Here is a 14,150-nt window from a genome sequence, read left to right on the forward strand (position 1 = left end):
CGACTAGTCATAACCTAAGCCGTTTATTTCGTACAGCGGGGCCTTCTGCGTCTCATCTTACCGAGCCAGGCAGCCGTGAAGACATCAAAAGCGGGGCGTGCAAGGAGGAAATACTCGAGCGGGGAAAATGTGGTGGGAGGAAATGCTGGGGATTGATACATTTTTGTTAGAGAGGGGGGGAAAATGTGCGAGCTATGTTTGTGTCAGCTCTTCAGACAGGTATCACACACTTCGTCACTATTCCTCCAAGAACCAAACCTGCAGCAGAAGCACGTTCTTGTACGTGGACGCTGAACGCATCAAAAGGGGAAAACGGAGACAGAAACAGACCTCCAGCTGGCCTAGATAAAGAGTTATGTAAGGGCTTACAGCAAAACCCCCCCATAAACAAATTAACATAAACATGAACAGCCGCGACTACGACCGGAGAGTTTAACATATTCAGGCACAGAGCGGTAACATCCACTAGAGTAATACAAGAGGGCATCCCAAGGGTTTGGGAATATAGTCATCATGACTTAGTGATACAATCGCATTGATTGTCATGTCATGCAAGCGCACGGTGGGACACTGACTCTGCGTCATAAATGTTAGCTTTAGCATATCTTGTTTTGTAAGCCTTATAATGGATCCAAGACACAATTTAAACAGTGGAAACGTTTGAAATATCAGGACTGTAAATTACTGGGTTTGTCACAACATACTACGAATACTTGCCATATGATACGATACGGTACGGCAGGGTTTCCGTTATCCGGTAGTTGCCGGATTTTAAAATCTGTTGAAGTCTGAAATATTAAAATCCCTCAGCCCAGTGTAAATAATATATTTTTTAACAAAAAAAATATTCCTGATTCATTATAACTCTGTCCCCTTAGTGCTTCAGGAATATGCTAAACCAGCCAACTGAACCATTGTCGGTCATTTTGGCAAAGAAATTACCGGCGTAGACGAGTCAGCAGCACCAGCCACGGCCCCTCTCACCGATGCCATGAGCTTGCTGTGATGACAGCGTTAATGAATATTTATTAATTAATATTAGTATGTATAACAAACTGCACTCATTTAGGGAGACGGAGAGAGAGAGCGCATGCACGGACAGCGCGGACACGGCACAGAAAGTGGTCGTTTGATTATGAGACACGTTATTCCGCTGTATAGATCTCAAGTGGATGAACTGAACTGTAGACGGGAGTCCTTGTTTACAGTGACAGACGGAGTGATGGCTGTCTCATATGCACGACTCCTCCGCAGGTTGAAAGTGCAACAGTTACATGTATCATATATTCATTTTGGGACAAAATTATTGGTAGGGACGATTCAGTAATTTCCTAATTCTACGCCCTTGATATAGCCTGCCTGTCAATTGTTTTCAAGCTAAATGAATGCAGATAATATTTGACCATAATTTCGGCACAAATTATTTTTAACGGAAACCCTGCAGTACGCTATGCTACGTAGTGATACCACAGAGTCCAGTATGATTTAGATTTTATTCAAATCAGGGGCCTTCAATCGATCGAAGTCCATTTAACAAATATTTACATTTATAAATAAACAATTAAAATATGATTTGACAATATTATAACTGAACTGATATCCTCATGGAAGACAACCAATTCTTTTTAATACAAATGTATATACAAAAATATCGGCCGGCCAATATATCAGTCAGCTTATCTTAGAGATGATGGATGCTATTGAATCATCATTAATGTGATATATCGATCAATATCGATGAACTGTAACACCACTATAAATGTGTGCAAGATAAAGCTCCATGGAGTCATCATGAGACATATTGCAAGATCTACCCTTTACGTCAAAACAATCAAAAATACAGGCTAACATTTCTGATGTATTTGCACATTGGTCATCGTCAGCAGTCATGACTGTGATGTGTCATCGCCAGAAATTTGACCCAGAAAGACAGAGACTGTGTCACGGCAGCCACATGACCAAAGACAACCTGACAGCGGTGCAATGCATCATCAGCCTTTAAATATGATGTCACTCTCTGTGTTCTAGTTCCCTAATATTACAGCCCTGATCAGGGGCATTGGTGTCAATCAATATGATCAAAATCATCTACATGCAGAGGGAGTGAGGATGTCTGCTCGCTACATTTTGTCAGTGTCATTTATTTCAGTTTGCTATAAGCAGAGCTGCCTGCGGTTGCAGCTCTAAGTGCAGTCAAAGTGTTACGTCCTCTCTGAGCGTTTTGGCAGCATGGCACTCAAGGGCATGAGTCAGAGTGGTGCTCGACAATCCACTTCATCCTCTTACTACGGCTCACAACCAACCTAACCGAGGGACGGGGCTTAGGCCCGGAGCAGGGCATTGGGTAAAACAGAGTGGATTTGGTTTGGGAGGGGGCACATTCAGACAAACTGACTGAGGAATTCCTGTTTGAAAGGCTGAGCTAATCCTTAATTTCCCTGAGGGAATATCAGCGGGATGAAGCTGCAGTTTGAAAAAGATTCTGGGGGGCTGTAATTCTGTGTTGTACAAAGCCGGGCCAGTGCGAGAGGAGGAAGGATAATAACGTTTTCTCTCCTTTATGTGTTCTCTGAATTAGTCTGCTGATGTTAGTCACACGTTTTAAAAAGTTCTTTCCAAAGACTGTGGGCTTAAACATAAATCTGCACTGTGCTTTATTTTGAACTCCAGCTGTCACAGAGCTCAGTAATGACTTGCACAAACAGAAGACACTGGTGTTTTTCTGCTTTTGTTCTCATACCAAGAGAATTTAAACTTCATGATTCAGTCCGTTTGCTTTATTCAAGTATAATAAAGCAGGGAAGCATCATAAATGCTAATGATTAAAATGCTAATTATGCTAGCTATTTTTATGATCAGAACAAACCAGATGAACTAGTTTCATTGTGATGCTTTGCAAATATTTTTATGCAGAACTTAAATCATACATAAGCAAGCTTGTCAACTTAACAGCTGGTATTCAAATTAAAAGTTTCTATTTTGCAGTATCCAACAATATTCAGCGGAAGCAGAAGTCACAATATCAGATCATATGTATATTTATGGAGGCCTGGGGAATAGGACGGGCCAAATTCAGTCTTGGCTTTAAGCAAATAAGAACCCAGGTGAGCGTGAACCCGGTGTCAAATAAACAGATTTGTCCTCCAGCTTATTAGCTGTGTGACCACACAGCCAGGGATTAGTCTACCCCAGGGCACCGAGCCCAGCAGTGACTGGCGCATGTCGGCCACCGTCAGGGAAATTGGGCTTCATTATGCATACTGCTAGCAGGCATTGAAACCAGATGCCCCAGAGCCAAACAGCCAACCTGAACATCTTCTCGGCAAAGACACTGAAGCACCTACAAGACTCCTCCAGGCCTGCTGAGGAAAACTCTCCCTGACTGTAATGAGCGTAAATCCCCCAAAAGATGTGCAACTGCAATAAAGTACAGTCATCATAAAGGTGGTTTTACAAAATAAGCAGCAGTAGGAAACAAATTAGGCAACAAACGATGACACTAATCTGACACAGCTATGACAAGGCCCAAACAAGTCTGTGACTAATGTGTCTTAAAACTACTCAGCAAGAAAATTCATTATTACATAACATTTATGGCAAGACCATAATTTACTGGAACTCTTGATGAGCCCATATTTCACTGGGTTAGCATAATGTTTCACAATAACACCATGCTAACAGCTCTGTACTAAGGACTGTGTTATGGGAGAATATTGTTTTGAGCTATTTGCTGCCTATAGCATACTAACATGCTAGCACACTTACAGTTAGCAGGTATAATGTTTAGAATGTCTTAGTTCAGGTTGTTAGCATGCTAACATTCTCCAATTAGCAACAAACACAGAGAATAGCTAAAGGCTGATGGGAGAATCATTAGTTTTTAGGTAGTTTTATATAAAGTTTTGGACTAAATAACATTTTGAATGAAAAAAAACCAAAGTTATAACAATTTATTCTGAGGGTAACATCAACGTTATTCCCCAACTTCACGGTACGATGCGCTACGGTACGATATGATACGATTCGATACTTAATAATAGCACAAAGTCTGATAAGATTTAGATTCGATTCAAATCAGAGGCCTGCAGTCGATATGAGAAAATATTATAGGCCCATTTAATGAACATTTATATCACCATACAAAGAACTAAAATATGATTTGACAATATTAATACTGAACTTTTCCACAATGACAAACAACCCATTCTCTTGAATATAAATGTATATCGGCCCGGCCAATATATCTTTTAAATCAGACAAATAAACACCAAAGTTTGTGGTGGTGCAAGTGTAAAGTCAGGTAAGTAAAATCAGTAGGATTCATCCATGAATGTCCGTACAAACTTGGTCTGTCCACTATTTTGGTCCATACTGAAATATGTCAACAGCTATTGGATGGATTACCAGCACTGCCATCAAAGAGGACAGCCGAAAAGATGATTAAAGCATGGAGTTTACAGCCTTCACCATTTAGAGAGATCTATTTGAAGAAGTGTCTGACGATAAATGTTCTCTCAAGGCTACTGCAACATGAACCTTGTTTTAGTTCTCTGTGAACAGCTCCAGTTAAAAAGGAACAGAAAGTATTGAAATGAAGACGAGAATATCTCAGCTAATTTGCCAGTTCTACTGTAGCAACACAGTCTCAACAACGCCCGATTGAGTCTTCATGGCTCATAAACACGCCATAGTGAGCATTTCACAGATCAACTCTGCTGCAGCAGGAGGTGTGAATGAAGTGTGTATGCACACAGACTATGATTAGAGCAGTCCGACGGGCTCCAGCTGAATCAGGATGACATGAAAAACACTGGTGGCGGGCTGGAAAGGCAGGATGAATACAGAAGAAAGGAGACAGTGAGAATGAGACGAGGCGAGAAGAGAAGGAAAACACATTCAATCACAGCCTGTCTTCACACAAGCTGGCATCTCCCGCACTGACTTCACAGCAGACGCCACTGCACGACAGCACAGATCTCACTGTCTTACACCATCCCCTGAATGTTTTGCGTGAATGAGTGAGCCGATGTTCAGTTGAAGCTAAAATGTTGCCGGGCGGACGGTCAGCTATGCTGCTGACAAAACACTTCTTGAAATAGCACACAACTTCTGTCTGATCTAGTTTGCATGGGTGAAGATGTTGTCGTATACGACTCAGTTTGGTCACGAAATGCATCAGCAAATTAATTTTTAACTTCTGCAACTGCCATATTTAAAGGTAGTTAGAATTATCTCTGTCACACCTTACTCATTACACGCTCTATGTGTCAGAAAGTAGGTGTGTTCCTCTATTACATTTTGTTGCCAATCTGCTTAGTCATGCTAATCCAGTCCAGAACACTTTGTTTTGTTTGTGCGAGACATCAAAGCCAAGGGGGAATTCTATATTTATAAAGATCTAAGCTAATTTGTTTCCTGTGTGAACTTATTGAGGGCAGTGCCATTACTCCGGCTCCAAGTACAACATGTTTGAAGTCTGGAGGTGGGGTGGAGGTTGGCGTGGGCGCAGCAGGTGGGATAGAGAGACTGCTGAGAGCAGCAGAGTGGGAGAGAAAGGAAGACGCCAGCCAGCAGGCCAGACACATGAAATTTTCTAGGTCGGGGGCTGCTAGCTCGCACTCATTTTAGGGCCTTCTTAGACTGGGTCGTTTTGGTACCTCAACCTACTAAATACAGGGATTCACCGCAATGTCAGCAGCCTTATCTTTTCCATTTGTCCATTTGTTTTTATAAGGTTTTCAGTGCCTAGGGTGAAACAGAGTTCACATAAACATGCACACAAAAGACTCATACATAAGCAACTTTTAGTTTCTTTTAAAACAGGAAGCGCAGAGAGGAAGAAACTGCAAATAACATTTCTTCCCTTATTCAAAATGAGAGTTTATTTTGTCTTAATTCTTAAGCACTTGAATATTTTGTGAAAAGTCCTAAAAAATAATAATAAAATCATTGATTGGCATCCTCACAAGGTATATTTTCTACTTCAGACAACCCCTAGGAAACTTCCCCTCTCCAATCTAATCAAGAATCCCATGACCCACTTGAATGAAAGCTATTTTTAGCGGACCACCATTAAGTAAAAACAGCTACAGACTGCCGGGAGAGGACACTATATTTGTTAGTTTCTGCCTCACACACACACACATATGTGGAATTCATCACAGCTCCTGAGTGCCTCCCTGCTTGCTCTCTCAGACTACACAAACACATGCCGTAAACATAACGCGCGGAGCAGAGAATCCCAAACTCAGATGCTCCTGGAATGCTAACATGGTGGTGTTGGATTTCCCAGCTACCACTGCTCCCTCATGGGTGGAAGCTGCTACAGTTTTTCTCGGTTCAGAGGTCAGCAATTGATGAAATGTGACTGCCAGATGTGCTGTTTGCCCAGCGTTTAGCTACCTCTGAAGGATATGAGGCCCTTTCCAGCACTGTAAAAGGTAGAAACTGCCTTGTTGAAGCTGCCTGTCTGCACTAAGAGCAGGCAGTGAGACAGCTTGCGTGAACTTTGATAGCTACTATGCAATCCTGCTAAGCACGGAGGGTGCCAGATTCCCGCTGTGAGCCTGTCATCTGCAGACGCACCATCCCGAGTCCTGCCGTGCACCTTCACACTCAGTGAATACAACAAGCGCCGAGCTCCTAATAACAGAGGAGCTCCAGGGAAATTCTGTTTTTAAAAAAACAGGACAGTATGTGCTAGTTCTTCTTGCGCAGCAGATACTTTCTCAGCTTACACCAGGCTGACAGCTCGGGTTTGCTTGGGACGAGCCAGAAATTGTGGATGTAATGGATTGGAATGATCTGGAGTTGTGCCCAAGCCTCTTAAAATGCAAACCAAGTCATCACACTGATAAAAACCCCTTCCTCGCTGGCATTTAGAGAACGGAATAACATGTTATTGAAAAACTTTCTTAAGCTGATTCGTATCACAGAATGTTGCAGAAGCCCCACCTGCAGGAAACACTACACTGAATGAGCAGAGTCCTCTAAATAGGTGGTCCAATTCTCTCCGAATGACGGCTCAATTTTCTTTGTAAAACAAAAAAAATACCAAGCAGCTTCAGAATGGACTTAAGGAAGTGATATGAATATGAAAAGCAATCGCTCTACGCTCTGTCAGTCGGACAAAGGACATGGCTGTGAAGCCGGGAGACGAGCCCTCATCTGGCTAAGCTCTCACAGCGTCTGTCCAGAACTCCATGCATTCCTCTGTTAATTTCCCCTCAGTGGGCAGGCACTTTCCCTGCCAGGGACTTGTCTTACCTCCGGTCTGACTGCAGCAGCTGCTTGTGTTTGAATAACCATGGCCAGGAAGTGCTAGTGAAGAGCTCTTCCTGTTGAGCTTTGGGATCGAAATGGGTCATGAAGGGGTCATGCAAAAAGTCGACATTAGAAGAAAACACGGCATATGCACACCCTAAAATAAGCGCTAAAAATTGACACCAAAATGGCAAAAATAATAACAAAAAAACAGAATGAACTTCCCATTACTTTCAGAGCACGACAGATATTTCAGTAAGCTGATATTGTCAGGCTGATAAGGACCTTTCACAGTTATATGAATATTGATGTAGACCTATAAGACCAATACTCATATAGGTTTAAATTCCACATAGAAAAGTAAAATTTTCATTCCAACAAAAAAATTCACTATATCAGCCATAATATTGGTAATCATGGATTTCTTCCCCCTTTTAAAATCGGTACTGATATCGGCCTCAAAAATCCCATATCGGTTGGGCACTACTTAGGCTTACATCTGCATCCCGTCACTGTGGCACTATCAAGGTTACACCATGACCTTTCTACTATAGGAAGCCCTGCCCAGCTCATTTTGGTGTTTATGGAGCACCGCCATAGAACAAATGTTTGGGGTGGCGGCGGTGTAAAACATGCCGGGGTCACTGTCTACCTCATGGCATGGTTTGAATTTCCATGTAGGCAAGTAAAATTTTCATTCCAACAGAAAAGGTCAGTACTGATATCGGCCTCAAAAATCCAATATCGGTCAAGCACTACTTACATCTACTTAAACAAAACTGCAAGCATCACTGCACTGTGGTACTATTAAGGTTACACCGTGACCTTTCTACTATAGGAAGCCCTGCCCAGCTCATTTTGGTGTTAATGGAGCACCGCCGCAGAACAAATGTTTGGGGCGGCGGCGGCGGTGTAAAACATGCCGGGGTCAGTGTCTATCCCATGGCAACCGCTGGGATGCAGCCTCCTGGGAAAGCTGACATTCCGCAGAGGAGCGCCGTACAACGGCCTGGTTACAAAAACACCGCAAGTCTTGACATGCACCCCATTCCAGAGCAAGAACGCCAGAAATCTAGTGGAAACACACACAACAACACACCTTCAAAGTATAGTGATGAAGTCGATTAGGGCAGATCATAGCCTGTGGTTTAATCTATACAGTAAACATGTTGTTAACGACTATATACTGTGCAAGGCCTTCCATCCTGCTATTGGAGGAGGAGAGACAAAAGGTCTTACAAAATGACTGACTTACAAAGATATCTATTTACACAACTGAATGTTAATGTGCTTGTAATAAAGTGGACTGCATCAGGAGTTTAAATGACACACATCTCCTTAAACATGTCGACATTAAAACACTTACTGAGACAGAACAGTTCCGACAGACCAAAACTCCTCTGGTAAGATTACAGCCACACTTTCTAACAATGACAAATTAGTTACAAAAAAACTCCGGTAAAGGGAAAAAAGAACCATACACACACACACACACACCAACCCACAACTCGTCCCACAGCAGTAATTAACTCTGATTTCTTAAAACATATTGACATTTCCATTACGCAAACTAAATCAAATGTCACACACAATAGCAACAATCCCCCGGGCTGCACTGTGGCCACTAATCGTGCAACTTGTTTTAATCTAAAAGCTTGTCCTATAATAAGCTGAGGTGTCCACAGGCAACAGGCTTTTTTAAGTATAATACACCCCTAGTTAATTCATTTCCTGCAAAGTCCAGCCAATATTTTCCCAGAGCGATCATTGCCAAACATTGATTGCCCAAGTCAGATTAGATGACACAATGGTCTCTCCAGTCCGCCCACAGACCTGCGAGGGAGAGCCCGAGCCAGCCTTGACTGCATGACATCTGAGAATTGGATTTCCGATTAGAAGGGTTTAATGTAATTACCTTGAGTACATTTTGCAGTCTTCGCTAAGTAACACGGCGATGCATCACCTTAAGGTTCAGCGTTACACTTGTCCCTAAGATGAAGGTAGCTGGCATTTGGCTCCCAGAGGAGTAATATTACGTTTTGATTGACAGACCTTCACCTGCATGTGCTCAGCATTTAAATAAGGGTAAAGAGAAGTCACTTGAAGTTTATACAGCGTCTTAACTACAAGGCTACATGAAGAAGCTGCATCATATGGTTTCAGGACGATATCTTTCATGCAAAGGAGTCAACAATCCTGTTGTGGTGAGCCTATGACTCAGATAACATCTGCAGGACAAACTGGAACTCATCTGATTCTTTATATTTCATCATATAATTTCATATTACCCAGCAGCCCTCGTCTGCACAACAATGAAGGGATGGTACTGGAGACGAAGGCCTGGCCAAGCTGCCTCTTAATAACACTGTGATGACTTTGATGCTATCGTTTTTAAAGGACAGGCACCACGAAACAAGTAGCTCATCGCCAAAGCCTTCACTAATATCTTCTATTTTAGGCACATTAGGCCTGTTCTGTAGAGCAGCAAACCATATCTGGTTTTTTTTGGCATTTTAATCTGGGTATCTGCCAACAAACAGGTGGCATGAGAGCAAGAATTACAGGAACTGTATACTGATAATAGTTTACTTTAGTGTCTCTAAACTAGAACTCACAGTTTATAAAAGGAGCAGGTGAAACAGCATTCATAACAAGCAAAACGTTGTGCCATAAACCATGAAAACCTCACATGAAAGGGGTTTCATCGATGTGAAAAACCACATCAAATGTTCACCTTATCTTACCACTTACAGAAGTGAAATCTGTCAGGCTTGCACCTACACAGCATAAGTTAAATACATGTGTTGTTTTTTTTATCTTTAGCTGTTTAAAAATGTTTCGTACAGTAAAATACTGCTGCTAAAAATTTGGAGTCTGGCTCTGATAACTAGCTTTCAACTATAAGTGTTGGTTCAGGTCTAGACTGTCTGTAAACAATTAATTATACATCTGTATTAGTTTTTCAAGTGGCCATAGGCTGTTTTGTTGCAGATTTCGGTAGTTAGGTTGCATAATTAATAACCTACCAGGCTGTTTGTGCACATTACAGTACAGCTGGCAGGGACACAGCTAACAAAGAAGCATGCCACTGCTACTGCGCTGCACTGGTTTTGTTTGTTTGGCAATACAAATAAAAACATCACTGTGCGCAACTAGGCAAGAGTATTTAGAATACTACACTAAAAGCTATAAAAGTACATGATCGGAGAGGATTTGACAGGGGAAACACTGCGGGCTTTCTCCCTGTTATATTCGCCTCCTCTACATATTCCAGAGCCTACCTGAGCAGACTGGAGAGCGGATGAGAGGAGGCGCCGTGCCCGCCGCTGTTGCCGCTTCCACCGGTTCCAGACGATCCGCTGCCCGTGCCAGCGGACTGTCGCTTCCCAGATAAAAGCTTCTCCACTGCGGCCAGGTTTCCCGTCCGCGCCGCTTCAAGAAGTTCCTGCTCCTTCCCCATCGCGGATCCCAGAAAAAACACAGAGGAGGCGCGGGGAAGAGAAGAGAAAGGGGGGCTTAGTAGTGGGAGTGAAATTCCTCTGCGAGCCCCCTTTTTTCCCCCTCCCAGCCTCAAGTTATTCCTCAGTACTGTTCGTGTGGCGAGGAAACAAAAGCTCCCTACGCCGCTGGATCCGTCCTTCCCGATCCACGGTGCCGCTCGCGCTCAAGGGGGAAAAGTTTCGTTCAGCTGCACGGTACCATCATCGAGCAAACTTCCTCTGACCAGGCCCCCGAGTCTCGTCCGTCACTTCCTCGAAACTGCCCTTTCTTTCTGCGTCTCCAATCCGAAACCCTTTAGACGCACACATACAGCACCTACAACCCCCCCGCCCTAGCTGCTTTGGCGATAAAGTGGATGGGCATAAGCAAGATGGCGTCTGCACTACATTCTAGTTTAAAAGTGGGCAGAGAGATTAATTTTACCCATCCAGTGCTTATAATATCTGTTATACTTCCACGTTTAGAATCCAGAACAAAATTCCAAACCTACCCTTTTAATTATTTACTCATATTAGTCACCCATCTTCACTGCTGGTTGTCGACATAACATTTTTCCACCAGTCAATAGGACTTTTAAATAAATAAAACCTCAACACACACAAGAGCAATTAAACCCCTTTTTCCCAATACTCACTCCTGAATGTACAATACCTACCAGTGACTGTATATTTCCGCCTCTGCCTTAAATGTGTATATTTGGCCTCCGTTGTATATATTTAGAAAAAAATTACATATTTCTTAAATATCCTTTTCTGTTTGTTAGTTTGTTTTATCACTGCAAAGTAGCGATGACTGGCAAAGTTTGATTTAACTCGCTGTTATATCATCGGTGGAACTGCTGTATTTGTAAAATCGGGACAGTGTGTTGTTTTTATACCAGTTGTAAGGAGAAAAACATAAAATTTCTTTAATACTAGCGTATTTGATTCTGAATGACTCTGTGTTTGTATCTTTTAGCTGTGTCTATAAAGTTCGTTCAAACCGGAAACGGAAATTCAAAGACTGCTGTGTCAATAATCCGAGAGAACTAGCATCTTGATGCTATAGTTGTTCGAAGGCTAAAGTGGAAGGAATATACCTTTGTATTTGAATTATTGTATGTGCGATTTTGTTCGCGTAATGTGTTAAGGTGGCTGCATTTATAGCTAGCGTCGCATACTTATAATACAGTAAATCGATGCTAACGTTAGCTTACCATAACTGTTAGCTCGGCTATTGATGCTGTTTTGTTGACGCCTAGCTGCAGAGAAGGTAGGTGCATGTTGTATTAAAATTACCATTCAGTTTTATTTTTTGTGACCATTAACAGAAAACCCGTAAACTCCTTGATGAGATTTGTTACGTGATAGCAAGTACAAAAAGTATGCTAGATAGCAACCTGGCTATCAAGCGTTAGCCAAACTGCTACCTACGTTAACAATTCAACTACCTTGTTAATATTACAGAATCTAAAGCTGTCAGACGGTGAAGGGACTGGGTGATTATGGCCGACCCTGCAAGGATCAAAGCCGAGAGCACATCTGAAAGAACATCTTCTTCTAAGGACGAGCATCCTGACACTAAACCAGAGAAAACCGAGAGTGTACCAACCACTGCAAAACCTACAAATGAAAACAAAGAGTCATCCTCGCAAGATCAGCCCAAACATGAGCTTAAATCTGTGAGTTCTGCTCAAGTTGATTACTAAAGGACAAGGAGTTTGGTTAATAAAGATAAACGGCCAGTAAGAGCATCATTTTAAATGACAGATATTTTCTAATGTTAAGAATATTACTGTCGGGTGATGTCTTACTTTGGACATGGTTATATGCCAGTTTGGTAAAAGTCGACCAACTATGGACAATACTAATGTTTTCTTAACAGTTAGTCCTTCTTCACTCTACAGCCTATTTGGATTTATTTTGTCTTTGCAATGTTAATGTCGTTTTACAAGGGCATCTTTCTTTTAGTGGCTCTAAAAAGTTTTGTCTTCCACTGTAAAGGAAATGGCAGCTGGGGAAGATGAGGATGAAGGAACCTCTGGCCAATCTGCTTCTAAGAGACTAAAGGTGGAACCAGAGAAGAAAAAGGAGAAACGCCACAAAGTTGATGAGGATGAAATACAGAAGATGCAGTAAGCCTGGGATTTTTAACAGAAGATAATTCAATTAAAAAGATCACGTGTTGAAGTCTCATGCCAAGTTGACATCACCAATCACCCCCTGTTGTTCTTGCTTCTGCAGGGTTTTGGTGTCGTCCTTTTCTGAAGAGCAGCTGAATCGCTATGAGATGTACAGACGCTCCGCCTTCCCTAAGGCTGCTATAAAGAGGGTAAGTGATCAAAAACATGGACAGCATTTGTAAATCTCTGAAACCACATTATTAACCTGCTGTCATTTTTTTCTTTAAGCTGATCCAGTCCATAACAGGGTCATCAGTGTCCCAGAATGTGGTGATTGCCATGTCTGGTATTTCCAAGGTTTTCGCCGGAGAAATTGTTGAGGAAGGTGAGTGTCAGACTCACCGAACACTGAAACACATTAACAAGCATAGTTTGTATTTTTTATTTACTTTTGCATGCCATTTAAACTATACTACCATGTATTTTAATGATTTGTCTTTTTCCTTACAGCGTTGGACGTTTGTGAGAAGTGGGGAGACACACCACCACTTCAGCCCAAACACATGAGGGAAGCAGTGAGGAGGCTGAAGAGCAGAGATCAGATTCCAAACTCCAAGCACAAGAACATTCTCTTTCACTGAAGCAACTGTGCTTCAAATGTTTGCGAACCATGGACAGATGTCTGCTATAAAATGTGGTGCCATAGCTTGATGTGAAGCCAATGTAGCTATTCTGCAGGCAACTGCACACTGTTTACTCTGTACTTACTAATCAGAGTCCAGATCAGTGACTGTAGTGTTTAAGACTGGTCAATAGAGGTCAACACTCTCACCTATAATTGTCAAGTTAATCTTTCATGCAACCCTAAGTTCAAATGGTGTGAAGTAATATTCATGCAAAATGGTTGTAAATAAAGTTTTATACAAAAAATGTAATTGTTTTTATTTCCCAATTCAGTCAAAATGCTATGCTATTACATATATATCATGTTATAACTTTTTGGACTATTTTATTAATGATCAGGAAAATCGTTTCAGGTAAGATGTTACTGTTATCATTCAGCTCACATGAATTCATTGTGTGTTTCAAAATACTACAATAAAGAACTTTGTTATAGATTTTATTTTGAAATGTGTAGGGTTTTTTTTTTAGGTTACGTTCAACCAAAATCACCACTACTAAACTAGTTGGGGTGAGACTTGAACACAAGTTTCTGTTTATCTAAAGGCAAATGGTGCTTGGATGCAAGAGATTGTAAAAAATAAATAAATAAAAAAAACATGCA

The 14,150-nt window shown here is 41.8% G+C and overlaps 2 protein-coding genes across 4 annotated transcripts in view; one reads left to right on the plus strand and one right to left on the minus strand.

Moving 5' to 3' along the window:
• Nucleotides 1-11,010, minus strand: part of LOC138589450 (ankyrin repeat and SAM domain-containing protein 1A-like) — a 74,223-nt gene extending 63,213 nt beyond the window's left edge. For all 3 annotated transcript variants that reach the window (XM_069659729.1, XM_069659728.1, XM_069659727.1), the window contains exon 1: nt 10,545-11,010. In XM_069659729.1, the coding sequence (XP_069515830.1) occupies nt 10,545-10,723 (179 nt within the window). In that variant the 5' untranslated portion in view covers nt 10,724-11,010. The remainder of the gene's footprint in view (nt 1-10,544) is intronic.
• A 748-nt stretch (nt 11,011-11,758) lies between these two features.
• On the plus strand, nt 11,759-13,699 carry taf11 (TAF11 RNA polymerase II, TATA box binding protein (TBP)-associated factor). Its single transcript, XM_069660682.1, has 6 exons — nt 11,759-12,015; nt 12,210-12,424; nt 12,747-12,877; nt 12,987-13,074; nt 13,154-13,250; nt 13,376-13,699. Exons 2-6 carry the CDS (start codon nt 12,248-12,250, stop codon nt 13,504-13,506), a joined length of 624 nt encoding a protein of 207 aa, XP_069516783.1. The 5' UTR covers nt 11,759-12,015; nt 12,210-12,247; the 3' UTR covers nt 13,507-13,699.
• Nucleotides 13,700-14,150: the final 451 nt, after the last annotated feature.

Source organism: Semicossyphus pulcher, unplaced genomic scaffold, assembly GCF_022749685.1.
Source record: "Semicossyphus pulcher isolate SPU_LCO1_2020_fin unplaced genomic scaffold, fSemPul1.0.p SCAF_13, whole genome shotgun sequence".
Taxonomy (NCBI): domain Eukaryota; kingdom Metazoa; phylum Chordata; class Actinopteri; order Labriformes; family Labridae; genus Semicossyphus; species Semicossyphus pulcher.

Bases quoted from the DNA above. Each gene is read 5' to 3' on its own strand.
- taf11 (XM_069660682.1), top strand. From the start codon at position 12,248: ATGGCCGACCCTGCAAGGATCAAAGCCGAGAGCACATCTGAAAGAACA. The intron at 12,425-12,746 runs GTGAGTTCTGCT...TCCACTGTAAAG, and splicing joins CCAAACATGAGCTTAAATCT to GAAATGGCAGCTGGGGAAGA. The intron at 13,075-13,153 runs GTAAGTGATCAA...TTTTTCTTTAAG, and splicing joins CTAAGGCTGCTATAAAGAGG to CTGATCCAGTCCATAACAGG.